At 36.2% G+C, this 26779-nt stretch overlaps 1 protein-coding gene across 1 annotated transcript in view; it reads left to right on the top strand.

The window, feature by feature from the left end:
* Positions 1–17566, top strand: part of LOC140165504 (uncharacterized) — a 72146-nt gene extending 54580 nt beyond the window's left edge. The window contains exons 18-27 of the mRNA XM_072188794.1: positions 221–369; positions 1571–1783; positions 4113–4233; positions 5255–5485; positions 7896–8040; positions 9657–9830; positions 11126–11241; positions 12063–12323; positions 13866–13922; positions 15378–17566. Of these exons, the coding sequence (XP_072044895.1) occupies positions 221–369; positions 1571–1783; positions 4113–4233; positions 5255–5485; positions 7896–8040; positions 9657–9830; positions 11126–11241; positions 12063–12323; positions 13866–13922; positions 15378–15502 (1592 nt within the window). The 3' untranslated portion in view covers positions 15503–17566. The remainder of the gene's footprint in view (positions 1–220; positions 370–1570; positions 1784–4112; positions 4234–5254; positions 5486–7895; positions 8041–9656; positions 9831–11125; positions 11242–12062; positions 12324–13865; positions 13923–15377) is intronic.
* Positions 17567–26779: the final 9213 nt, after the last annotated feature.

Raw genomic sequence — 26779 nt, 5'->3', positions numbered from 1 at the left:
GGACTTGTTCATTTTTCCTCAAATTTTGCATATGATGTAGATTTAACCTCTGGAATGTAATGCAAGTGGTATTGTTGCTGCTCTTCTAAATTCATTTTAAAAATGTCCGCCCCAGACCAAGGTGTGCATGGCTATAAAAGTGGAAAATTATGGCTCCTGCCATCCTACTCACCCTAAAATACAGTTAAGTGCCACCTATTTTTCTGTGTTTTTTTTTCAGAGCAAGTTACAGTTGAAGCAGCAGAATTTAATTTTGAATTGAAAGTCATTGATGGTTCAGATGCCACAACTGTAAATTATGTTGCGCCAGTATGTCCCGGCGTGATTGGTTGTCAGATAACGATGGGTGATTATCGTGTGGGGCAGGAGGTAAGTTGCAAGATACAGGGGTCAATCATGTATCAAAGGTCAAGTGTGGCTGTTATTTTTATTTGATTTGTTCGGGTTCTGACAACCCTGGATAACCCAAGAAAGCCTCTATAGAAGCTTATTTCCATCGGGGTCCATTTGAACACCGGGACGGGTTGGGAACAGTCAGGGGTTAACACCCTACTCTTTTCGAAACTGGCTGCGAAATACATGTACAGGTATGGCTCTCTGCACATGGGACCGACAGCTTAACATCCCCTCCGAAGGGGAGTACTTTCATGATTCATTTACCCAATTCTAAATGAACCATGGGAGAGCGGAAGTCGAATTTAATCTACAGAAGTTGCCGATTAATTTTTCCCCAAGTCAATATCCCAGCAAATCGCTACATGAGAATTGAACCAGGGACCTCATGCACTAAAGGCAAGTATCCTAACCATTGCGCCACGCTCTCCCTATGCCATGGTGATATGCAACCATTAGGGCTTGCTCAAAGTCATGGTAAAAGCCTGCTGTCAAGGGGGTATAATGGGAACATGGACAGAGACCCACCCCAGAGATGTCAAGAAGCCTGGGTGATTGGAAAAAACACCGGCTACTTGACCCTATAGCACCGGGTAATTTTGTATTCAGCCAATTTTAACATTAAAAAAAAAAGGAAGCTTAGTTTTATTTCAAACTCTAATGGTGACCCGCAGGTCAAATTGCTAGAAGTGTACATTCACACCTAAACAGACACAATACAATTTGCAGGCAGCAGCTTAATCAGCGCCAATATTGCAACATTGAAACAAACAACTATACAAGCATCCAATCCAACCCCACTCCATCCCCCAGTACAAGGCAATGAGGATAAAGTGCCTTGCCCAAGGACACAACACGTTGGCACGAGCGGGGCTCGAACTCGCAACCTACCTATGAATTATGAGTCGGGCGCCTTATCCACTCGGCCACACATGCTCCCACATTTTCTTTGGATGATTTCATTGTGAAAATACATTTTTATGTGTGTTTATTGTGCTGGTTTCCAAAACAGAGGTGTAATATTTGATGTATATCTAAATTATCATACTTATTTCAATTCTGAATATTTTCTGTGTTGCCCCTCCCTCTTTCCCTAGGTTCTGCTCGCATCTACGCCCAACTGCAGCAGGTTGAAATACTAAATGCCTGTGAATCTTGTTTGACATTACTTTTACAGCTTGATATCGAAGCTGACTGTCAAGTTGACGGCGAAGGTGCCTGGCCATTGTTGTACACAGTCTTTGTGAATTATCCCAGAAAGGATGGTACCAGGGGAGAGGTCCAACTGGGTGAAGAAACAAGAAGGAATGTGATACGTGGTGCGATAGCTACAAATAATCTTCACGGTATTAAGGAAGGAGATAATGTCATGGTTGATGTTATTGTACAGGTATGTACAGAGACTTGTTTAACTCTTAACTCTCCTCACGCGGGTGTCGACTGCAGACGACAAGTTTCAAAAAAATCTTTAAAATTCAAAATTTCAGAAATGAAAATTTCATGACTATATCAGCCTGAAAAATGCATTAAAATTAGTACAAACAAGCCTAGTATTGATTCAGTAGTTCTTTTGATATTTTGAGAAAATATTTCAAAACTTGAAATTTTTCCATTGAAGCGCATGGCTAGCACGTAGAGCAATGCCCAGAGGATGGTGTGGTTGGATGTGCCCAATGTGTTACCTGCCTCCGCCCATGAACAGGAGGCACCCTGGCAGCAGTGTTTTGTATTATTCAGTAGGGATATGTATATGCTTGCTGCTGGTCACTCTTGTTATTACTGAAAAGTAACAACCATGTCCTAGGTCAAAGTGTCTCCAGTTCACCTCAACACACATGCACTGTGTATAATTACTCTATGAGGAAAAAGCTCTTCCAGACAGCAATGAATCATTCTCACATAGTTAACCTGATTTAACCCTATTTTGTCAGGTTGATTCAATGATCTTGTCATATAGAGTGTATGCAATAAACCAACCGGAACGGTATAACAATTGAGATGGCAGCCATGTTGGAGGACAGTTCTAAAATAGCTTAAGATGACAGAGGGACAGGTCTCTAGATCGATTCCACATCCATTCATACCTATCACCTGTTTTAATGTATTAGCATGCGATTTGCCCCGTGGCACCTTATGGAGGACAGCATTTTATTTAAATGAGGATGACTCTGTCATGAGTGACGTCGTATTGCATACCCTCTATAGGGTTTTTTTCTAATTATTTGATTGTACATTTTTTCTATAAAAACTACTTTTTGTAAACAGGCAATACTATCGCCATACTGCGACTTATATGATATACGGCTCATTTGTCAACAATTAGGGTATAATAACATCATATGCTGATAAATTAATTTAGTCTATGAGCATGTTTATAGTGAGAAAGAATTATCCGGTCTCTAGTGTTTGATAGCGCATAAGTACTTCAAAAGTTTTTGCAGTATAATCTTTCCATTTACATCCTCTATAAACACGCGCATTAAAGACCTCTCTACATTGTCTGTTGATTGATTACCGCCATCCCCATTTTTTTTTCAATCTGGGTTTCCACTGTAGTATAAAGTTTAATTGTTATTATATTTCTTTTCTAAACGGGCCATTTTGTGCAATTAACCTGGTACATCCCGCCATATCATGTACATAATTATTATTATTATCATGTTATTCCTATTAACAGGATTTTTTACTATTATTATTATATTGGTTATTTATTACCATGATTTATATTATTATCATTATCACTATTATTGCTTCTGCTAATATCATTATTGAATTACATTTGTACATTGTATTATTGATTGGTGATTGGCAAAATAAAATATGAATGAATGAATGAATGAATGAATGAATGAATGAACATAGTGTGTTGACACTCTGTCTTAGACAAACCAGATTTGAGTTACGTCTCCATTGTTCTGCTGTCTGAAGGTTCTAATTAGATGGCCTCGGATCCATCAATTATGATCCGAGACATTTATACCGCCACATAATTTTTTGTATCACAAGAGAGCCTCGACAGCTACAACCTGTATAATCGAGTGGTTAAGTATTATGGTGAATATCGAACATCATTAGCCCATGTTTTTTCAGTGTAATGTCACCGCCCATTCCTATTTGGAGGTGATAGTGCCAGCCTATAGTTTGATCAGCTTGAGCTGTGTTTGCATCCGAATATACAGTTTTATGCCTTCCAGATGCAGCTGATTGTCATTTCAGAACCATTCCATATATGTATCAAATTTCTTGACTTGACACGAGGGCTTAGTGAAGCTTTGACCCACCCCTCTCAGTGGTACCTCCCAGGGTTCTCCCACTATAGTTAAAGGAGTATTTCGTGATCCTAGCATCCTCTTTTTGTGACATTTTTAGTAGATATCCACGAAAAAAGCTTATTTCCAAAATTTCAGTTGATTCCGATTTTGCGTTTTGCGAGTTATGCATGATTATGTGTATTACACTGCTCCATAGACAATGTGTTGTAATTTCATTCTGGTGCACCAGAACGAAATTCAAATTTAGCGATATTTTTGCTAAACGAATCAATCTGCAAGAAATATTTGGTACATAAACATTATGTAGCCAGAGGTATCCAGTGGTGTAAAAATCTCAACTTTTTTTGGGAAAAGTGGGGGGATGAGGCTGTGGATCACGAAATGCCCCTTTAATGCAAATATTGTTTTGAATCTTATGATTTCTTTTCCCTTTGATTGTTGTTGTAGATCATGGATAAATCTGGTGGTTCAATAAGAATACCTATAACTAGACCAATCCTGAATCCTGAATTGAATTCTGATGACATTGAAGCAATGGTGGAGCAGACCAGGACCTATGATGATACAGGTAGGGAAAAAGATTTTAATGGAAATAAGTGTATAGTGGAACAGATGTAGGGCTAAGATCTGTAGGGTATGCAACAAAGTTGCCTATAGCAGTAGTCACAGCCAGTGCTCAAAATAAACCCAGATCTTCAAAGGTCATTTGGGCACCTGTGAGTTTGAAATCTACGGTCCATCAAAAATTTTCACAGACTCAAATTGTACAATTTTAATGTTACACTGGTCCACATTGTCATCTACACTTTGTAAGATTTCAGGCTCGTAAATCAAAAACAGGCAATTCCATATATGGATTGATATTGATTATACAGGGCCTGCAGTATAGCGTATCGGTGAACCTAGTGATTTTGACAATCTTTGGGCCAGCCTTATTTCAAGCACTGGTCATGACTGAGTTTTGGAATTAAATTTAATACTGCAATTTTGTGCAACTATTGCAACATTGCATGGGTCTGGAACCACCAGACTGCATCAGGCAACTGACCTGTTGGGCTGGTCACATGCAATTATTGCTTTTAGCAACGTTATTGAGTATTTTGTAGATGTAGATAGACAGCTAGGTATCGCCCCGATGGCCCGGTCCCATACATGAGATAAGTTAAAACGGAGTTGCCCTTTCTTGTTCAGTGATGGTTGCTCAATGCACTCCCAAAAATGGCTTCTTTTATGCCTCTCTTAGCCGTCTATCACATGACCAGCCCATCGGGTCAGTTGCCTGATAAAGTCTGTCTGGTGGTTCCAGACGCAACATCAAAATAGTTGCAAAAAGTAAGTTCCAGTATTAGATTTAATTCCAAAACACTGTTTGAAACTACTGGATGACTAAGAAAATTTACTCACTGGTCATGACTTTTAAAGTTTGTTCGGCTTAAAATAGGCAAATTTATTTGCTTTTTGTTACTTTTTTGTTTCATGAAGCATGCAAAAGCGTTCGTCACGTTGTGTTCGTTCAAATGAAATTTTGACTCTGGTATGAATTGTTATGTTAATATTAATTACCCCAGTATAAAATTTCATTCATGCAGAAGTATTTGGACCAGCTCTATCCCTTTCTATGATCGGAGATAAGATCACTGGTGGTGATGATGAAACTGGACGCGAGAGACGAAATGTGGATGGGCTTCTAGACACAATGTCTATTATAGAAAATATCGGGGACATTGTGGATGTTTCCATGCCAATAGCTGAACTGGACATCCTGTTGTCTGCTGTGTCACAGATGGATTTAACTTTCTATACTGACCATACTGACCAAAGTAAGTTCTTTTGTGGATGAAAAAAAATTGTCTAATCCTGGGGAACACTGACCTTTCGAAGTGATGGGGTGTGCGGACAGCGATTTTAAAACTAGGGGTCTTGGTGAGAGATTTCATGCCAAAAGAGGGGTCATTGGGTGAAAAGCCCCTAAAATGGGGATCAATGGGTGAAAAGCCACTCAAAATGTGGAGGGGGTAATGAGACATGGACAGTTGTGGGCCCACAACAGCTGTGAAATACAAAAATGTCAAAAAATTACAGGACTGACGCGAGGATATAGTTTTTTTTCTTAAGTTATTTATTTTTTCGGCTTTGGGAGTGTCCCTAGACCTAGACCTAAATGCTAGGATCATTCATGGTTGATTTAAAAAAAATTGTAGGCCTATGTGTTTTGAATAAATTTGTACTCATGTCATACTCTATTAATGATTTCAAAATGCATTGAATTTGTATGCATTTTGAAATCATTAATAGAGTATGACATGAGTACAAATTTATTCAAAACATATAGGCCTACAATTTTTTTTTTTTTTAATCAACCATGAATGATCTAACATTTAAATCTTGAAATCGAAAGTATAGTCCCACCCCCAATTTTGAAAAAATGTTCACCCAAAAACGGGGTGGGACTATACTCGAGTCAGTATGGTAGTACATTTTTGTAAAATAAAAGGAGGCATTCGGTTAGAACTCATCTAAAGTCTGTTCAACACTATTTATAAAGCATGTTATTGGGTGACAGCAAAACAAGAAAGGGGGTCATTGGGTGAGAGGGAGTTGAAAAATGGGTGTCAATATGGCCGCACGCCCTTGTCACCTAATTTCTAGGTGTAATATTGTTTTTGTTTTTTATTGGGATGTTTTCCATATATCTGAGCACCTTCAAGGAGCTCTGTCTAGCAAGCCTTGAATTAAACAATTACAAGTTATAAAATCAAAAATACATTTATAGGATAGGAAAACATCCCTTTGTATTTCATCGCCCCTTATTTCTTACATAAACAGAGTTGAGGAAAGAAAAAGAGCAAGGTACACCAACTTGATGTGGGGAAACAAGTAAAATACAGACTAGACAGTATGCAGGGGGATTTATATGCACAGCGATTTTAATCACTTGTTCTGGTGCATTTTTGTATTCCCATTGACCCATATTTTTGCTCATATATCTGAGCACCTTCAAGGAGCTCTGTCTAGCAAGCCTTGAATTAAACATTATTATAAGTTAAAATAATTAAACATTATTATAAGTTATAAAATCAAAAATATAAAAGGATAGGTAAACATCCCTTTGTATTTCATCGCCCCTTATTTCTTACATAAACAGAGTACCGGTATAGAGGAACGAAAAAGAGCAAGGTACACCAACTTGATGTGAAAAAAGAAGTAAAATACAGACTAGACAGTATGCATGGGGATTTACATGCACAGCGATTTTAATCACTTGTTCTGGTTCATTTTTGTATTCCCATTGATTTGTGTTGTTTCTACAGGTTTAGCACTTCTGTGGGCCTTGATGGAACTGGTAATTTTGGGCTATCGATCTGTGCCTACTTCTAATGCCTACATTTGCTGTCTTTGCCCCCCCGGTGCGTACTGCCAAGTCTGTATTTTACTTGTTTCCCCACATCAAGTTGGTGTACCTTGCTCTTTTTCTTTCCTGTTTTTCATATTCAAGGTATCCTCTCTTGTATCATTTATTGATCCTTGATGTGTTTTGTGTCCTCGTCCATTGGATTCACCATTACCCACTTCTACAGAGTAGTCATTTTCATATGGAAAAGTTTTCCTATGAAAGTCTCTTTAGATAAATTATACTCGACTCCAGTGTGTGCACACTGTGTGTACAGAGGCGTTCGAGGTCAATGCACAATGCATACATTACCACACAACACACTAAGCAGGGATGTACGGAAGAGGGTATGGTTTTTCCTACGGTACGACGGCATTTTGTAACCAATCAGATTCCTTTTTAGAGAGTAGAATCTGGCAAAGTATTTCTAGGAAATACCGTTTGAGCCAAGTCAATCGGACTGACTATTATCAAGTGAGGGCTTTCTATAGCATGCTACTTTAATGACATGGGGTGCATGTCAGTGTATTTCGCCATAAATCGAGTGAGAGTTTGGGAATACCTCGCGGTGTTTAGTGCTCCTGTACGACAAGGTCTTTCATCCAATTTCCTTGAAAATCGGGAAAAGTAAATTTAATATATACATAAGACAATTAAGAGTGAGCCAGAAAATAAAAAACTTTCCCTTTATAATAATTGAAGTTGAAAGTGAAAAAAGACAATTTTCTCCCATTGCTTAACTGTGGGACCCCTTTTATTTGAGCAAAAGAGACTACTTTTCCATATGAATAGAATCTTATAACTCTTGCATAATTCTTCTGTTTTCCCATTCATTGTAGATACTGTTCTTGGGACCATAGATAATTTGCTTGAATCCAAGAAGACATCTGGTAGCAGACTTGATGATGGCACAGCACATAGTATACTAGAACAGGTCTTCAGTTTCATTGATCCAACTTCTTTTGAGGATTTACAAGGCGAATTGTAAGTTAACCCCATGAGAACTACTTGCCGATTAGCCAAAATTAATATTGTGTTCAATTTTGAACCAATTAAGGAGGGTATTATTAAGGTCATCTGCAAATGCAAGTTTGACCATAAATAGTTTAAAGCCTAGTCATAATTGGCAATTGAAATGAGCATTTCAAGTTATCAACCAATCAGAAATGCTGTTAGATGACCAGTAGTGTCCAGGAGGTTAACCCTAACGCTCCTGAATGCTACAAAATACTACGTGATATGTGGGCGGTTCGTGCATGCATCCCACGTGGTGTGATGACGCATAATCGCCCTAAGTGATATATAGGCGCGGTTTCGCTGGCCAGCGAAGCCCAAGACCCGTGGCAAAGTGTCGCCGACCGAGTGCTTGGCATGCGAGGGGTCTCGGGTTCGAATCCCACCTTCTTTTCTCTCTGTATTCTTTCCTTCTTTCCCTTCCCGTCGCCAAAAAGCCCTTAGGCGGTTAGGGTTAAGAAAGAAAAAAAACTGCTTGTCTCTGGTCACTTGTACATATAAAATCATATTTTTTTCCCTGTTTTTTGAGAATTTTTTTTCAATTTCCCATGAGAACCAGACACAAAGGTTTTGTTTTTTGCCAATAGAATGAAGTGAATGAACGGGAAAGGGTGTGGCTTTGAGGGTTCAAGCCACCTCCCTTGGCACCATCAACATGAAAATCTGTCTATTGGGCCGGCACAATTCAGCCACGAGTATGCTTTCAGGTAGATACGTACCATGAAAAAGATCATCAGTATCACCAATAGTCATTGCAATAAACCTTTATTTTAAAAGAAAAACAATTATCAACAAAGCCAATTAAGTTTGAGCTATAGTCTTAATGTCTTTGTGGGCAAATTATACAGTGACTTTGTTCTTCTCACATTTTTTGCAGCGGACGATGCTGCTAAATTAAATTATTCCCTGTTCCAGAAAAATACAGCAATAATTTTTTTGAAAATAGCATCCTTTTTGCTAAATGAAACATACAGTAAGTAAGTCATCATCCAAATTTTGATATTTTTCTAATTTGAAGGAAAATGGGACAAAAACATGCAATTTTGCATGTTTTCTTACAATTGTAGTCACAAAATTCCAAGACTTAGCACAAGTCTTAAGCATTCAATAGGCTAAGAGTTAGCTCATAATAATGTTATTTTTGATAATTGGTTGTGAAAAAGATTAGAAAATTTGTTTTCCAAATATTAGACTTCATAACTTGAAATTAGTTGATACAAGTCTTTGGTCTTGCTTGATTAATATTGTCACAGCATATGAAAAACATGCTAAATATGCATGTTTTTGGTGGCCCTTATTTCCAAAATTTGAGCAAATATTAAAATTTTACTTTCATTGCCAGTAAGAACTAACTAAAGGATTAGGATTTAGCTATGTTTCATTTGGCAAAACATAATGATATTTTTAAATCCCCAAAAAGTAGCTTTGTTCGTCAGTGCTTTGTTTTTCTCAACGTATTCTGCAGCGGAAGATGCTACTAAAAAAATTGGGTGTTAAGTTAGTTGCAGCGAAAAATCACCCACAAGACATTGGACCATTGACTGCCCATACAAGCATAATTTCACAGGACTTTGTCATTTTTACAGGGACAGGATTCGTGAGACATTGCTGGCTGCAGCCAATGGAGACACTACTGGAGACTCACATGAGTACACCATCGATGACATCTGTTATGCCATTCAAACTACTAAACTGTCGCAGTCTGTTAGTCCTTGTGCTGGAGACGTCTCTGTGGATTTCGGCAGTGAACTCAGCGACATGTAAGTTATACTTTAACTAGGCCTTTAAATTGACACCGTACTTTGAAAAATCCAATGTATATTTTTGAAACTATGATCAAAAACAGCCCATCATTTTCTTATCATGTTTTTTATATTTGATGAATGATAAGTAGACAGGCTTTGTCGTCTGGAATGCATAATAAGTTGTAGTATTTATACGAGTACGCTGTCGGTTAGTAAGCTACAGTACCGGTGCAGCCGGTCCCTGTGTGAGTGGTTGAGCTTTCGTCAGATGTGTCTCCGACTTCATGAGGACTAGTCCTGAAGTCAGACACATTTGATGAAAACTCAACCTCTCACATAGGGGTCAGCTGCACCAGTACTCACAGCGCACTCATAGAGATACTACAACTTATTGACGAGTTATATACATTTGTATCTCAAATCAAGAAGAAATGGATATATCACTTTTTGTATTTGAACTCTTCTTATGCTTTCATATACCTGTAAATAAATTGAAGAGTTTGGATCCAAAAGGTGCTAATTCCAAAGAGTGCTTTGTGTAAAATTCATTTGAAGATATTCATAAGAGTAGCAGTAACCTTCATAAGAGTAGCAGTAACCTTGCCAATCTAATAACATTGGACCACTAGAATAGTTATAACAATTGTTTGATTATATTAAAAAAAATAATTGCAAATCTTTTGAACCTCCCACATGCGAAGAAGAAAATAACTGATATAAAATAAAATTGGTTTTTTGTTCCAAAAGGAGCTAAATCCAATCGCAGCCATATTTAAACTTTGCACTGGAGAATTTTTAGGGGACAAAATAATGTTGAAAATAGTTAGAAAATAAAGTTACAAACATAGAGTTACAAACATATCCATTCCAATCGATAAATGTCATTTAAACTTTAAAATGTTAAATATACCAGAAAAATGTAACACAAGGTAGCAAATGGATTTAGTGCCTTTTTTCAAACAAACTCTGTCAAACAAATACAATACATTACATTACATTACATTACATTACATTACATTACATTACAATTACAATTACAATTACAATTACAATTACAATTACATTACATTACATTACATTACCGTGAACATACACATTTGGGCTACTTTAGTTGAAATCCATACACCCCAAGACATTACCGTAATCTTCCACACAGGGAGTGTGAATTTCAAATGGCATTACAAAAAAGGTGTGACTCCATTTGAAATCTACACTTCTTTGTATGAAATAAAGGTTATGTCTTGTGTTGTATGGATTTCAACTGGAACTGCTCATTTGATAATCATAGATCTTTGCATTTTTCAATTCAGATATGACACAGAAGAACGTCAACATACTGGTATGGAAGTGATATTTAGTCAAGGGGGACCGTCACCATGTCCACATGGTTTTGTAAAACCTGTTAACCTGGACCTCTATGCAGAAGGTGAGATAGAATTCTTGTGTGCAATTTGTGCACTATTCTAGTACCCTGCCCCTGCCCATCAGGGAAATATGGGTAAATCTTGGGATGGAGAGGGGGCTGGCTGATGTGACCCTTTCATAAGCTTTGTCCCGTCTGATTTTCAAGCCTGATGTTGTATGGACAAATAAAATTTGATATTCCAAAGACATAATATTCTTTTTCTTTTTTCAATCACTTTTTCAGAAGAAACCTTAAAATTGTACTTTTTTTTTTTTATTTGTTTATTTTATTTATTAAATGCATATTTCATTAAAAACCAGGCATTATTTCCATTTAAATTCACTCCAAAATGCACAATTATTTACCATAAAATGATCAAACATTTGTCAATACTTGCCTTTTCAAAATGGAGGAAAAATGAAGTTAGAGCCCATAAAAAAAAAAGGATCAACCTACCGACCGACCCTCCAAATTTTTGTCTTGGAAGGGCAACCAAACAATTAAATTTTTTGGCCTTATATGTGTACATCCATATCAAAAGGATGCACTTGTCGGCTGCTACAAGTGTCTCATTTTGCGTAATAGCTAGGAATAAATACCAGACTCATATTAAGTGGTATTCAATTTTAATGACTTATCCTTCACTTGGAATTTATACACAATTTTATTTTTTTTACACTTGCGCTGGGATCACTGAATGGGTCTTTAAAGTGGCCTCCACTTGAGATGAGTCGGGTATTTATTCCTAGCTATTATGTAAAATGAGACGCATCCTTTTGATATGGATGTACACATATAACATAAAATGATAATATTTGTCCTGTTACTCTGTCAACCATTAGGTAAGAAGCAAAATGTCAAGGATCTAACGAAAAAAGTAGACATCGCGTTTGCCAACACCCCTGCCGTCTGCCTGACCCCAGGCATGTGTGTATGCGTCTACTGTAACCATACCACAGGGGAGTACAGTGATGCAGGGGTTGCTACAGAGATAGAGGAGGGTGTCATCAGGTGTGGTACTTCACATCTGAGTGAGTTTAATCTCTACAGTCACAACGAGACGGTGGTGGGATCCGATGATGTCATCATTAATGGTGATGGAGGTAGGTCACTGTAAATTAAATTTTAAAAGTAGGGATTTATCTAGGGCTTCAAGGGATCCCTATATTTCCTATTATTCCTATGTTGTTGAACTCTTAATATATTTTACTACAAAATGTCCTATAAATTTTTTTTTTTCTTTGAAATTTAGGAAATTAACATGGTTTTTCTTTGTCACTTGCACTAGTGAATTTTATGTAAAATTTCTAATATCTATGCGCGAACAGGTCAGCGGTCATAGCTCATGCAAAAATTTTGGACTTTTCGATCCTTTCTGGTCTCTGATATCCACTGAATTTATCCTAGTATATTGTCATTCAAAATGTTTGTATATTATTCTGGAATTCTTGCAAGGCTACAACCCAGGAAAAAAAGGTTGACACAGTTTGCCTGTCTTTTGGTATATCTCTGCCCCCGCTCCCCCAATTCAATGTTGGACCAAGCCATGTTGTCAACAGGTCCGTGAGACCCTCCAACATTGAATGATGGGGAGTGGGAAGGGTGAGATATAGGGGGAGTCTGTACTTCACATATATTGCATGCATGTTTCCCTCGTCTCCCCAATTTTAATAGGGCACGCATTTCCATTGTTTAGTGCAGGTGTGCCAACTATTAATTTCCTGGGTTGTAGCTTGAAGCCCTGCTTATCTCAAGGTGCTGAAATTGTGAAGCACATCGTGTGAAGAAGTCCTATTCTAGATGCGACCTATGGTCATGTGTCACATTTTTGCTGTCCTCAACATCGGTATAGGCTGAGTGTCTCATCTCATTGTATAGGATTCCTGTGTATACCATTGGTGTAATAGAACCTGATAATAAGGCCAAAAAAAAAAATTGTTGTGTTGCCCTCAACCGCCCGACCCTAAATCCTGAAAAATCAGGGTCGGCATTTTTTTTTTTTTTTTGAATGATGATTTTTACAGATTTGTTCAAAAAATCACTGTTTTTCACTTAAGATTAATATTTTATTGAAAGACTAGTCTTGAATTGATGTCTAACAGGTATCCAGATGTCAAAATTGAGTAATGTCCCCTAATTGAAGAAACATTATTTAATATTTGAGGGATTTAAAAAAAAAAGAAAAAAAAAAAAAGAAGAAATCCGACCGTCCGAACCAACTTTCCCATTTTCCCACTTGAGGGCAACACAACAATATTTTTTTTTGGCCTAATTGTGATGCTGTCAAGTGAAAAAAGTCATTTGTTGGACAAGTTTTATACTGTGATACATTAGGGTACAAGTGTAACACCCTGTTGGATTCAAATTGTCTGTACGCTGGTGATGCAACTACCTAAATGCACTGATTCGAATACTTACCTTGTATGATTGGTTACAAATTGATTACTTGCCTTCTTGCTTGATTGGTTATAAATTAATTGATCAATTTTGTCCGTCTTTCAGTTCAAAGACCCTTCCTACATGTATGTAGGATTTATGATAAACTGATTTATTGATTAAGTGCCTACAATGATTAAGTTACTGATCGACAGAACAATTGATTGATTGATCGGTTATTGAATTGATTTATTGATTGGTTTTTGCAGGCACAACAGAAGAACCATCCACTGAACAATCAGACCTGGCAGAAGCTGCTGTTGTCGGTAAGAGCAAAAGTGTTTTCAATCTTTTGCTTAAGGGCTCATATAACGATATTTCCAAAGTATTTTTATGGGACCTGAGTGTACATCAGACACACGGAATTGCATTCTGAATACAAGGAATATCCTTCTGATATCAAGTAATTTTGATTTTTTTAAATCTATGTACTTAAAGTGTATGTAGCTGGGATGAAAAGCCATCCATCATATGAACATTTTGACCTTTCATATTAAAGATATACATTTTTGTACTAAATTTTGTGACAAAAAGTCTTCAATACGAAAGGTCAAAATTTTCATATGATGTACGGTTTTCCCCCCAGCTACATGCACTTTAAGTACATATGTGACATGATCAAAGGGAATGAGTCACATGTGGACCCTGGTCGAAAATTTTACATGTGATTCTAAAGAGGCCATTTAGAGCTTTCAGAAACTGAAAACCCCACGTTAATACGACTTTTCTGTCCGAAATTATTTAATCACTCGCTGAAAACAATAGAAAACAAAAGAATTTTAACACTTTCTTTGCCAATATCTCAAAATCAATGTTAGCGACATCCGACTCATTCACCTTGATCGTGTCACATATCATTAGATTTATAAAGGACTGTTAAATGTCAAAAAATGTCATTTTTTTAATGATTTGCCATAAAATATGTATTATGTCTCAAATTAAAAAAACAAACAATTATTTGATATCATCAGGACATTCCTCGCATTCAAAATTTGAGGTGTCTGATGTGCTCTCAACTCAAGCCCCACAAAAAATACTGTGCAAAGGTGGGTGACCAACCCCTTATAATATATTTTTGGGTTATGCAAAAAGTGTGTGGGGGTGCATTGGTGTTTGCCTGCAAACAAGGACACAAAGACATTTCACATTTAAACTACGGACCTACCTGCAAATGAACACTATCCTCTGTTTGGGAAAGTCTGCAGGTTGGTGCAATTTATGTGCCAAATGCACTTTAGAGATATGTCTGCTATATTGTGCATAGACAACTTTCCTACTGTATCATACACAGCTATACACACACAAATTTGTGATTGCTGTTGAAGGGTTGCATATATGTCTTTGCCATCAAACACAGACATTTCTATGAAACTTGACAATTTTAACCAGGCTACTAACTTAAAGTAGCTTTTTTTATATCTCTATAACACTCTATGCATATGTATTTGTCTGTTTTGGTTTCCAATGTTCATTTTTCAAATCCAAGTAGAATTTTAACTAACCTAATAGTTTCGAATGTCATGGTGAGTACTACGCCCTCTACAGGTCAAAGTTCATCAGGGAAGATGTTGGGTCAAAGTTCAACACTCTGAGGAAGAATATCGACCATGACTTTTGAAATTGTCACGTTACAGTTTAAAAATCTGCTTATTTTTGAAAAATGAACATTTTTCTGCAAACCTGATGAATCTATTTACATACTCTTATGTATTTGCTTTCAGTTATGAACGCCGGTATTGTCATTGGCGTAATTGCGGCTGTGGTGATGCTTATTATTATCATTGTTGTTCTGGTTTTCGTTGTGCTCAAGTTGGCTGCCAGGAAGAAAGTTGGCCCCGAAGTGTAAAATCAACAGAACTGCTCAGATAAAAAATCTGCTATGGTAAAGTGTATATTCAAATATCAACATTACAATAATTTGCTTTTGCATTAATATTGTAATGTTAAATATATTAGTAAGCACATACGAGACAGCGAAAGTTTAGTAACATCAAGCTTTGGAGAGAAATTTTCAGATCTTTAATTTTGATCAAATTAGTAAAACTTTAAAGTTGTTTATTTAAGGCAATACATGTATAATATAGAAAAATAAGAAGAATAGAGAAAAGAAAAAAATAGAAGAAAATAGTTAGCAGCAAAATGTTGTACATTTAGGCCTAAAAAAAGTTGTTTGATTAGCGTAACCCGACCTACCCTTAAATTAGGCCCGACCCAAGAGTTTTTTTGCGAAAAATAAATAAATAAATTAAAAAAAATTTGAAAGGCCTTTATCAAATGCAATTTACAGCTTTAAAAGTAATAATAATAATAATAAAAAATCCCGACCTACCTACCCAAATTGTTTTTTATGTTACGCCAATCTAACAATTATTTTTTTTGGCCTTAGCTGTCAAAAGTGCACTCTAATATGTGACAGGATCTGGTCAATAGAGGCCGACCAAAGAGAATTTTGAAAATTTAGTTACCATAATTATTACCTTATACAAACAATAGGCTATCATATACTGAAAACATTAAAGGTCAAGCATACTTGGTTCTAAAGTTATGAAGTTTTGTGATGTCTATTTTCTTGGTGTTTAAATCCATATTTTTGCCTTTATCTCAATTTCAAATTTGCCGCTTTTGGCATCCATGGACCAGATTGTGTCACATATCGGAGACCAGAAGAATGCACTTATAGTTTTGACAAAATGTGCAAATAACACAAATAATTAATTTTAAGCGTACTCTTCATGAATTTTAGATTTTCAAGCGTCACCCAATTTCTTGTTTATTGATTAACAAAATTAGTTATATTACAGAAACAATTATAAAAAAAAAATTAGGAAAAAAAGAAAGTGTAATTTTAACACCAAAACACAGATTTTAGCTGAAAAACAGAGTACTGTTAAATTGGAAATTTTAAGACTATTATTTTTGTTCTTTAAACATTTTAAGCGGCTACTGTAAAAACAATTGTGTGAATATATTCCCTTTGGGTATCAGTCAATGTAAGGAAACTTACACAAATTTAAAAACAAGCGAAATAGTCCAAAAAAGGCAATGTGAAAATTTAGTCATGTGAAAATTTAGTCATGTGAAAATTTAGTCATGTGAAAATTTAGTCATGCAAAAATTTCCACTTTGACTTTAGTCTGATATGTTTTGGTTACTGTAGTGTTATGTGGCTATGTGTAGACAAACTTACTCATAGTCATTGAGCTTAATATAATGATTTATTCAGTGTGGTCTTTGCGAGGTTGGGTTGGGGGTAACCCCCCCCCCCCCCCCAATGATTTGGTTTACCAACCCAATACCTAAAAATGAAGTTTCAACCCAGTCAAACCAACCCCCCAAAAGAAAATTTCGACCCTCCCTCATTGAAAATTGGCTCGGTAAACTCAAAATTTCACTTTTATTTTGGGCTGAAATATTGAAAATTGGCCTAGTTAACACAAAATTTTGCCTTTATTTTGGGCTGAAATAGTGTAAAATTGACGCATTTTGCACATTTCAACAGTGGCATACCCAGGCTACTCCTATCCGGGTACTGGAGAAAAGGTGAATATTGCCATTCCTCTTCAACAGCCTGAAAAGGTTGACCCATTTTTTCCCAGTGGTTTGAAAAAGTGAAGAGCAAAAAAGACTACACTGGATTTATTGATATCTTCTGTGTGTATTAGACATACCTAGATATTTGTATGTTAATTTTACTTAATGCAAAGCCCACCTCATACTTCATATGCAATTTAAAAATATATATATATATACAGACAGCAAAAGAATTAAGGGCGAGGTGGCCTAGTGGTCTAAGGCAGGCCTTGAAATAAGCGGGCACGGGAGCAAATTTGCTCTTGTAAAGCCACCAATTGCTCCTGTCCTTATAAAATTCATATGAACCAGGAGCAATTTTTTAAAACGAATTGCTCCTGGTTCCCCCTACTATTGTATGCAGAAAAGTATTACTTTTTGAAAATTGCTCCTGTTTCTTCAGAAATTGCTCCTGGTTCTGGAACAATCGCAGTGAACCAGGAGCAATGTTCAAAAACAAATTGCTTCTGGTTCCAGTCTGCTTATTTCAAGGCTTGGTCTAAGGCGCTGGACCATTAGGGAGAGTTGAGCGAGGGGTCCGTGGTTCGAAACCCCATCCTGCCCGATCCTTGTTGCTCACTCTAAATAGTTCCAATAGGTCAGAAATTTCATAATCATATTCTCATTCAGTCTAGTAGAATATAATTGTGATTAAAAGGGTAATAAAAGGGTACAGGTATTGGCCCCTGGCCATGTTTTTAATTTTGACATGTTTGTCTTTGTTTAGGATATAGGGTGAACATAACTGGTACCTTAATACTTTTGCTGTCTCCATATACACTGTACATATTTATCATGTACCAATCAGCTCTGGGTCATAACCCTGTAGGTTTCATCTACAAACCACACAAACAGTCGGAAACACAGAAGCTTTGATGTAGCACTACTTTCGGGCTCTGTTGCTTTAGTATCCAGAAAGGTTGCGTCAGCTACAGACTCGGCTGCTTGTGATACGTGCTCACTAAGTCTGTAAGGGCCACAGACTGCGGCAAACTTTATAATGCTTAATGGTCATTATAGAACTGTGATCAGAACTACACTCAGCACTGTTTGGCCCCAGATTGTACAAACTTTATTTATGGTGAACACCAATTATATTTCTGGTGCGGACATTGTACCTAACATACGGTAGATGACATATTTGGCAAATGTATTAGGCCAAGTAAAAAATAAACATGTTTCACGTCCCCTCCCGCTTCCTTTTTTGAGGTTTCTTCAATTATATTTTTATTTTTTGAAATTCAATGAAAAATATGTCTAGGAAGTAGAGATGCTTTCTATATAGGCTGGCTAATATAATATACATGAAACACTTTTGGCAGGTTTTGTGATGATTAGAGGGGCCTAACAACAAATAAAAAGAGGCCTCCTCCTTTTTCCAGGCATTATTGTAGACGCTAAAACAGCTCTAATTATGGATATTTACACCAATTTTGCGATAAAAATACAAAAACCTGGACGTGAAACATGTTTTTTTTATTTTACTTGGCCTTATACATCCTCACCATTGTTAAAACAAAATTATTCTGTAACAACTTGTAACTGGAGTGAATCATATAGTTAAAGATATTCTATTTATAAAATAAATAGGTAAACATGTATAAAATATTTAATATAGAGAATTATATTTTAGAATGCAAATTTTATCAGTACTATGCATAGGACAATGTGTGTGATATTTTCTGCTCATATCCATTAACATAAAGTCAGGCCCATAGACAGGGTACAATCCCCCCCTGACAAAATGTCAACTTTTCAGGGGAAAATGTACAAATCGTCGGCCGTATCACATACTGACGTATTTGCAAAATACGCATTTCGAGAAAATCAAACGCGATTTTCATTTGCTGCATAATCTTGATTAAATTATTATTGGCGAATAAAACCAGGTTAACAGTAATGCAAATATACCATATTTTCAATATATTTCTCTTATCACTATCAGAGCACAACTTATTCTGGAAAAAATCAATATTAAATAAAATACGTCACTATGTGAAAAGGACTAATGTCAATTTCACCGTTCAAATCACAAATACGTTGCGCAAATACGTCAGTATGTGAAACAGTTGTGCAAATACGTCAGTATGTAAAAAGGACAAAACAGCAATTTTGTCGTGCAATGACAGAGTCGCGCAAATAAGTAGCGCAAATACGTCAGTATGTGAATCTGCAAATTCTTCAAATTGCAGATACGATATACTGGGCTTGCGCAGTATATGTGATCGGCAAATACATTGTTATGTGATGTAGACATTTCAAGGTTTTGTAAATACGACATAATTAAATTAATTAATATTAAGCCACTTTGAGGCATGGTTTTTGGTGAATATATAGAGTAGAACATAACAAACTAATATACCAATTTTCTCAAAAATGTTAAATTGTCTAATACGTCAGTATGTGATACGGCCGACGAAATGTACCCAAGAAGATCAAAATTATATAATTACAAATTGACAAAATTACCGCTTTTGGTTATTTATCTTTCAAATTAGCCTAAAAAGTCTGGTTTTTTTTTTTTGCATGTAAGCAAATTTATTTAGGAAAAAGCTGCACATATTGGAAATACAGCAGTACATGCAAAAATCCTGACTATGGGCCTGTATAAACTGACATGCAGATCTTGTATCCGCTTTCATACTTAATCATAAAGGCTTATTCAGTGATCCCAGCAAAAATGTGAACAAATTTAAATTGTATATTTTAAAAGTGAAGGATAAATCATTAAAATTGTCATTTTGGAAATGAAAATTTTTTCAAAAAACAAGGAAAACAACATTATTGGTGCCAAAATCTGAATTTTGATGATTTCTATGATCCTGTGGATGAGCAAATCACTGAATAGGCCTTTTAAGATAAATTGACAGGGCCTCAGTTTGATCTTGTATAACAATACATAAAATTAAGATTTACGATATGATTATATTTTTCTTCTTCTTTCTTATGAGGGGGTGATTCCAGGGATGTTTGGGAATGATAATTATGCAATTTGTTTATCTGTGCAATAAATCTACCTTTTTCATATGATATGTGTGTAATACAGGCATAAAATTAATATTTTCATGTGTTATTTTTTTCTTAAAATCTGAATATTTATGTATTTTCAATGACTTTTAATTGTGTTTTGATTGTAATTTAAGTAAGCAATTCATAGCATGGTGGGAACAGGGCTGGAAAAAGAAAGAAGGCATCTAAGAGAATGAGTATTTACCAGCAAATGTTTTTACATCCATGTAAAGTTGTTTTCTTTAAACTTCCGTGGTCGGGGTACGCGCTGGTGAATTGCGATCGCGTAAAAGTGACAAGGTCGCCTTACTACGCTACCGAACAGACAACCAATGGGTCAACCGACTTGTTGTCAAGTGCATTGATCAGCCAATCAGCGTGATTGCTTATTTTTTCTGTGTGTACGCTCGTAGACGCTTGGCGCACAGCTCGGACCACAGAAGTTTAAAGAAATTAACTTTAGAGCCTTTTTTGGAGAGAAGTTGAATCTTCAAGAATATTTGGAATCAGAGATAGCTTACACTTCCCACAATGCATTTTTTGCCTGTATTGATTTGCTATTCAGTGCAACATGGGGTCAATAGTGACAAGAAATACCTCAATTGCAAGGACTTTATCCCATGGCCTGGATGAGCTCTGTTAATTAATGTTTTTTATCACTATCAACAACCCATATTGCACTGAATAGCAAATCTATACAGGGAAGAAATGCATGGTGGGAAGTGTAAGATATCTGCTGATTTGGAATGGTTAAAAAACTTTGCAAGAAGTCCAGATTATCTGAAAAGCAGTCATTGGAATGAGCGCTTTTACTGGGTGAAGAAAGGAGAAGAGATCCAACGTGGTTTCACTTTCCCATCAATTAAGAGCTGTTTGTGTCCCACTTAATTACAAGATCATAATTATGCACAGCATATTTAGTAGATTTGTTCTAAATATGAATAGTTCATAGTATTAGTGGTCAGTGGTTATAATCTTGCTTACAGCTATATATATTTCCTTTTTGTTTAAGAAAAAAGAAGAACAAGAATGAGCGCTTTTACTGGGTGAAGAAAGGAGAAGAGATCCAACGTGGTTTCACTTTCCCATCAATTAAGAGCTGTTTGTGTCCCACTTAATTACAAGATCATAATTATGCACAGCATATTTAGTAGATTTGTTCTAAATATGAATAGTTCATAGTATTAGTGGTCAGTGGTTATAATCTTGCTTACAGCTATATATATTTCCTTTTTGTTTAAGAAAAAAGAAGAACAAGAAGTAAGCATTCATTGCTTGAATGTGATGTTCAAATAATTTCATTTAACCAAAATTTTGACCCAAATTTCATTAAGTATTAGCTTTGTCTTACTCTCAATATCAATATAGCATTATTGTATAAAACCAAGTGTAAAAAAAGAAGATGAAATTCTGGTCTCATTTTTAAATAATGTCTCTTCTCGAAAGAGTTAAAAGGACTTTTTTTTGGGATTGGTTAAATTTCACTCCAGAAGGATTGTTCACACTCAAGAGAGTGGCATATTGGCTATTCCATTTAAAATCCACACTACCCCTGTGGAAGATTTAGGAAATATCTTCCACAGGGGTGTATGAATTTCAAATGGAATGAAAACATTAAATAGCTCAATTTGAAACTTATCCTCCCTCTGTGGAAGATTCGGATTGAATCTTTCTCAGAGGGTGTTTGAAATTCAAATGGAGCTGCTTAATGTGTTCATTCCATTAGAAATTCATACTCCCCCTGGGGAAGATATTTCCAAAATCTTCCACAGGGGTAGTGTGGTTTTTAAATGGAATAGCCCATTACTACCATTAAATGAAAGGTTATACTTTTCAGGCTGATTTTTACCTGGGGTTTTTTACCTCCAATAGAGTTGTCTGTTATATCATTCCTTGAAAGAGTGGCTTTTCATTTGATCTCTTACATTAATTTGAGTGAGTTCGTTGATCATTCAATTTTAGTGGAATGTAACTCTCCTGAGAGTTAATTTCACTCTATAGATATGAGAAGTAAAAATTCCATCATCATTTTAATTGTAAAAATTTGAAAATCACTTCTGAGTGTCTCTCTTCACTCTCTCCACTTCATAAGATTAGATATTATGTGCCCCACTTCAATTCTTCATTAGAGTGTCCATTCAGTGGTGTAGCCAGGAGGGGCCAGAGTGCCCCCCAACAAAAATCAGGGAAAAAATGGGTAAAGAGTAAAGTGTCCTTAAAATGACAACAAATTGACAAATTTGGATTTTCCCCCTCACATCAAATTCCTGGCTATGCTACTGTCTTCACTGAAGGGACTCTGTTTAGATAGAAAATTGACTATTTCAAAGCACGTAAAGCCAAAGCTAAACTAATTTTAAGCGAAGTAAAAGTAAATGAAGGAAAATGTTAATTTTTGGGATAGTCTACAAGCTGTATCAAAATGATAGGTACCCATCAATCGTTATGTTTATTGAAAAGCCTGCCTCTTACCAATGCAACATTGGATACTCTGGAATGCCTGGAATGTATAATTGTGATACAATTAATGCACAGGTTACTTGGATCATTTTTTGAAGATTTGATATCGACTCATTCATTATCAATGAAAATTGATGAGTACCAATCATTTTGATACAGCCTGTATGTCAATCAATACATTCAAAAATTACTCTAGTCTTTGTAGTGTAACTTAAATTTCAACGATATCTTGGGATTAATTGCCATACATTGTTGTAAACTTAATTATTTTTCAGTCAAAACAACTCTTAAGTCATGAACAAAAGGCATGACAATATGTGTAATTAAAGTTATTATAGGCTCCGGAATATCAATATGGAGAGAGGAGGGCATCCAGGGTGTGTTAAAGAGGGGTATCCCCCATCTTTCTGAAATACATGAATTTTACCTTTAATTATGAATTTTACCTTTAATTGAAATTATTACTTGTACCTTAAAATTATGAATTTTACCTTAGGAATTTAACTTAAAATTATTATCTTAAATCATTGGGGCCCTAGGGTACTTGGTTACTTGTCTATGTTGACTCAACATAACAGGTTTGTTAAGTAAGACACGAGTAATCTTAAATAACGCTATCAAAACTTAATTAATATATGTTGAAATAGGCACTAGTTGAAGAAAAAATGTGTAACTAAGTTACCTCAAATAAATAATCTTCATAATATTTTTTTTACATAAATATGCACAATGAATACACGTAGAAATAAATGTTACTTAATATAAATTGTTCCATTCGAATATTTCTTAAATGTTTAAAGGGCTGTTGGTCTGTGGAAATTGTTTACGTGTACCGCTGGAGTGGAGAAGTCTCAAAATGGTCTGCCAAACTCCCGTGCCCCTTTAGCCATGCCAGAAAAGTTTCCCCTCCGTTCGAAGTGCCAAAAATCTTTGCCCCCCCCCCCCTTTTACACATGCTATATTAATCATGTGATGCCCCTTCCCTATATTTCACCAACTAAGGTGCGCATAATTTCTGCACCACCGGATGAAGCACATGCATTCATGTTTTATGAAAGAAGATTATATATAAAATTATTTATCTCAAAATTAAACGAATAATATAAAGTCCCACTTGAAAGAATGGACCAGACTCCTTAAAACTTAATTTCATATTTATTCAAAACTTTACCTGAATCGTATCATGATCGTATAGACTTAAAAACAATGCACAAAGTTAATGACCCTTTGAGTAATCTCAACTTCAGGTAACCTCGCCCGTAGCTGGTAACCGTATGTTGTAGTTCTGGTTCTGATGCGAACCTGAAATCTGAAACCATTTCTGCTTATTTTGTCAACTTTAATGCGGAATTCATTTTGGCGCCCAAATGTGCTTTACTAAGGGTTGGACTCGCCTACATAATATGAAAGAAAGGAATGAAACTGCAAAGGAAAGATGATGAGAATTAAAAGATGACGCCGCAGTGGGCATAGAAAGAATGAGCGGATATTACTTTGAGTTTCATACCGAAGTGTCTATTAAAGACACTAGTTTTATTTATTTTTTATTTTTTTATTGTCAAGTCATTCAGTCACTGGTCCAGTCACAAGCCAGTCCGAATCTTAAAATGTGACCGTACACGACGAATGAGCCGCAAATTTCTCCCCCGGTCAATGTTGGGGTTTTTTTTTCGTGTTTAGAAAATATAGGCCTATATCATAAGCTTTAAATGGTATATCATTCGACTTCAAACGATATCCAGAAACGGGGTTATATTTTGTTGAACTTTGCTCCTTCAACAAAATGGTAGCTTTTTCGTTTCTACATGTGTCTCTTTTTCCACATTGCTGGTAAGTCATAAATTTGCGGTCATTCCAAATCATCCCCAACAACGAGAATGTTCAAGAATGTCCTTTCATTGTTAATTGCAAACAAAGACCAGAGCTATTAAGAATTCTATCAGCTTATTATCCTCTTCAACAATATGATTATTGATTGGTTTTAAAGGTGTTTGACTATCAAAATGAGATAGATGTCGCGCCAACTTGAGGTACCGATGAATACGACGACCTTCATGCACATTTTACACTGTAATTCAGAATACTTAGGACATTTACCTACGGCTCATTCGTGCTGTACCGTCACAAATGTAGGTGACGAAGATCTTCACAAATCTGGCAACTCGTATCTCAGTGATATGGCGTCGTTTTCTCGCATCCATTCATGCTACCAGTAAACAATAACTTCATCTTTATCCTTTGTCGTCTTGGTAACATACCCTAAACAGTTTTGACTTTCATGTAAGTGTATCTTACATTTAACAACGGATTTGCTCTGATGTTACCTGAAGTTAGCGTACGTTTATATGGAATATAAGGTACGAAATTAAGTTTGGGTTCGAAACATCCGTTTTCACAGTTTTGTGACCAGAACACCCGGCCAGAACACCACCGAATTGTTATACCAATCACCGAATTTAGACAATTTACTTGTCGTCTTTGGGTTCAGTCCTGATTATCCTGATACCAATCGTACCAGTGATCAGACAATCCCGAATGTTGACTTGCGATTCGTGAGATTGTGTCTGATGTTGAAAAGGCGTTTGACATCATCGACACGCCATGTCTGTGACATAATCAAGTTTGAAGTTAATGGCAGAAGAATTTAAGAAGTTGAATACGGTTTTCCAATTCGGCATCTAGTAGCCTACATTTCATCACAGATCTTCGTGATAATTTTTCTTTTTATTCGACGGCTCTTTGCAAGTGCTTTTTCGCAAAGTAGACCTATATCAAACCCGGGATCTCTAACTTCTTTTGAAGATATTGTAAACAGTCAGCAGGTAAACCTCGTCGTTATCGACATAAGTCAACATGGCCAGAACTATTGATATTATGTGCAAAACACTCCGCCAGATAACGAACATGAACACTCTCATTGTTGCGATATTATGGTTATCAACAGCGTACGTGCGGGGACAGACTACCGGGGACGGAACTACCGAGATTGAACAACCGGGGACGGGACTCCTTCCCTTACAACATTTATGTCGGGTGCTCAAACAGTCCGTAAGTACTACCAAAAACCCCGTCATCAACTTGTCTTTCCTCAAGCCCCTTCAATTTATCGACCAACATTTTCTTGAAATATTTGTCACCCACCAACTTAAAATTTAAAAGTGTCTGGGAACTAAAAAAAAGTTTCAGGCATACGTGTTTCTGATCAGAAACAATTCTTGGTATTTTGATCAATGGATCATCAATCAAAACCTTTTATCTAAAATATCAAAAATTCTCTTTGTCATCTATTGCAATTTTGCAGCTTATTTTTTTAGAAGTTCTAAAAGGTAGAGCAAATCATTTAAAAAGAATATTATGCACGCACGCACCTGTATTTTATAAAGGGCATTCGTCCCATCCTGCGCGGCATCCTGCGCCCTTCGAAACTAGTACCATACCAGTAGTAGGCCTAATGGAATTCTCAGTCCCAAAAGACTTGATCTTAAATTTGAAAGAAAAGTACATTTAGATGTCAAGCATATAAAGCAACGTGATTTTGTATGGACTAAGATGTTGTGAACATGCAATGCTGCAAATGGGATTCATCGGTTAATGTCTGTGAATGTGACATACAATTCCGGCTCTTTGAATAATAATAAAAACAAGTCACGTACGCCTGTTTACATTGAAGTTCAACATGAAACTGTAAGAACATGCTTTTAAAGTTAACATACACATCAGCGTCACCAGATTATTATTCCAGTCTCAGTTGTCATGTCAACACCTCGACCTCTGGAGTTACGGTATAGTCTCTTACCCATCCTGTCACGCTCCTTTGTTATTCAATAGGTTCATAAACAGACTGAGAATGAGCCTACGCCAAATCAAAAATTCATTCTCAACCAACCCTGCGATAGTTACTGTAGTACTAGACGTTTTTGTTTACAAACGTTGTCATGGAAACGCCTTTGTTTGCTCAGCTTGAGGCCGAGTGTTATCAAAAATAACAATTCATCTACAGGGGAAAGGAAAAAAGTGGAAGTATACAATCTCTATCTAAATGTGATAGTAAATAAGATTAAGAGGTTAAGGTATGCGATTGTGC

This window comes from Amphiura filiformis, chromosome 12, assembly GCF_039555335.1.
Source record: "Amphiura filiformis chromosome 12, Afil_fr2py, whole genome shotgun sequence".
Taxonomy (NCBI): Eukaryota; Metazoa; Echinodermata; class Ophiuroidea; order Amphilepidida; family Amphiuridae; genus Amphiura; species Amphiura filiformis.
The sequence above is the reverse complement of the archived record's forward strand: the minus strand, read 5'-3'. Positions and strand labels throughout refer to the sequence as shown.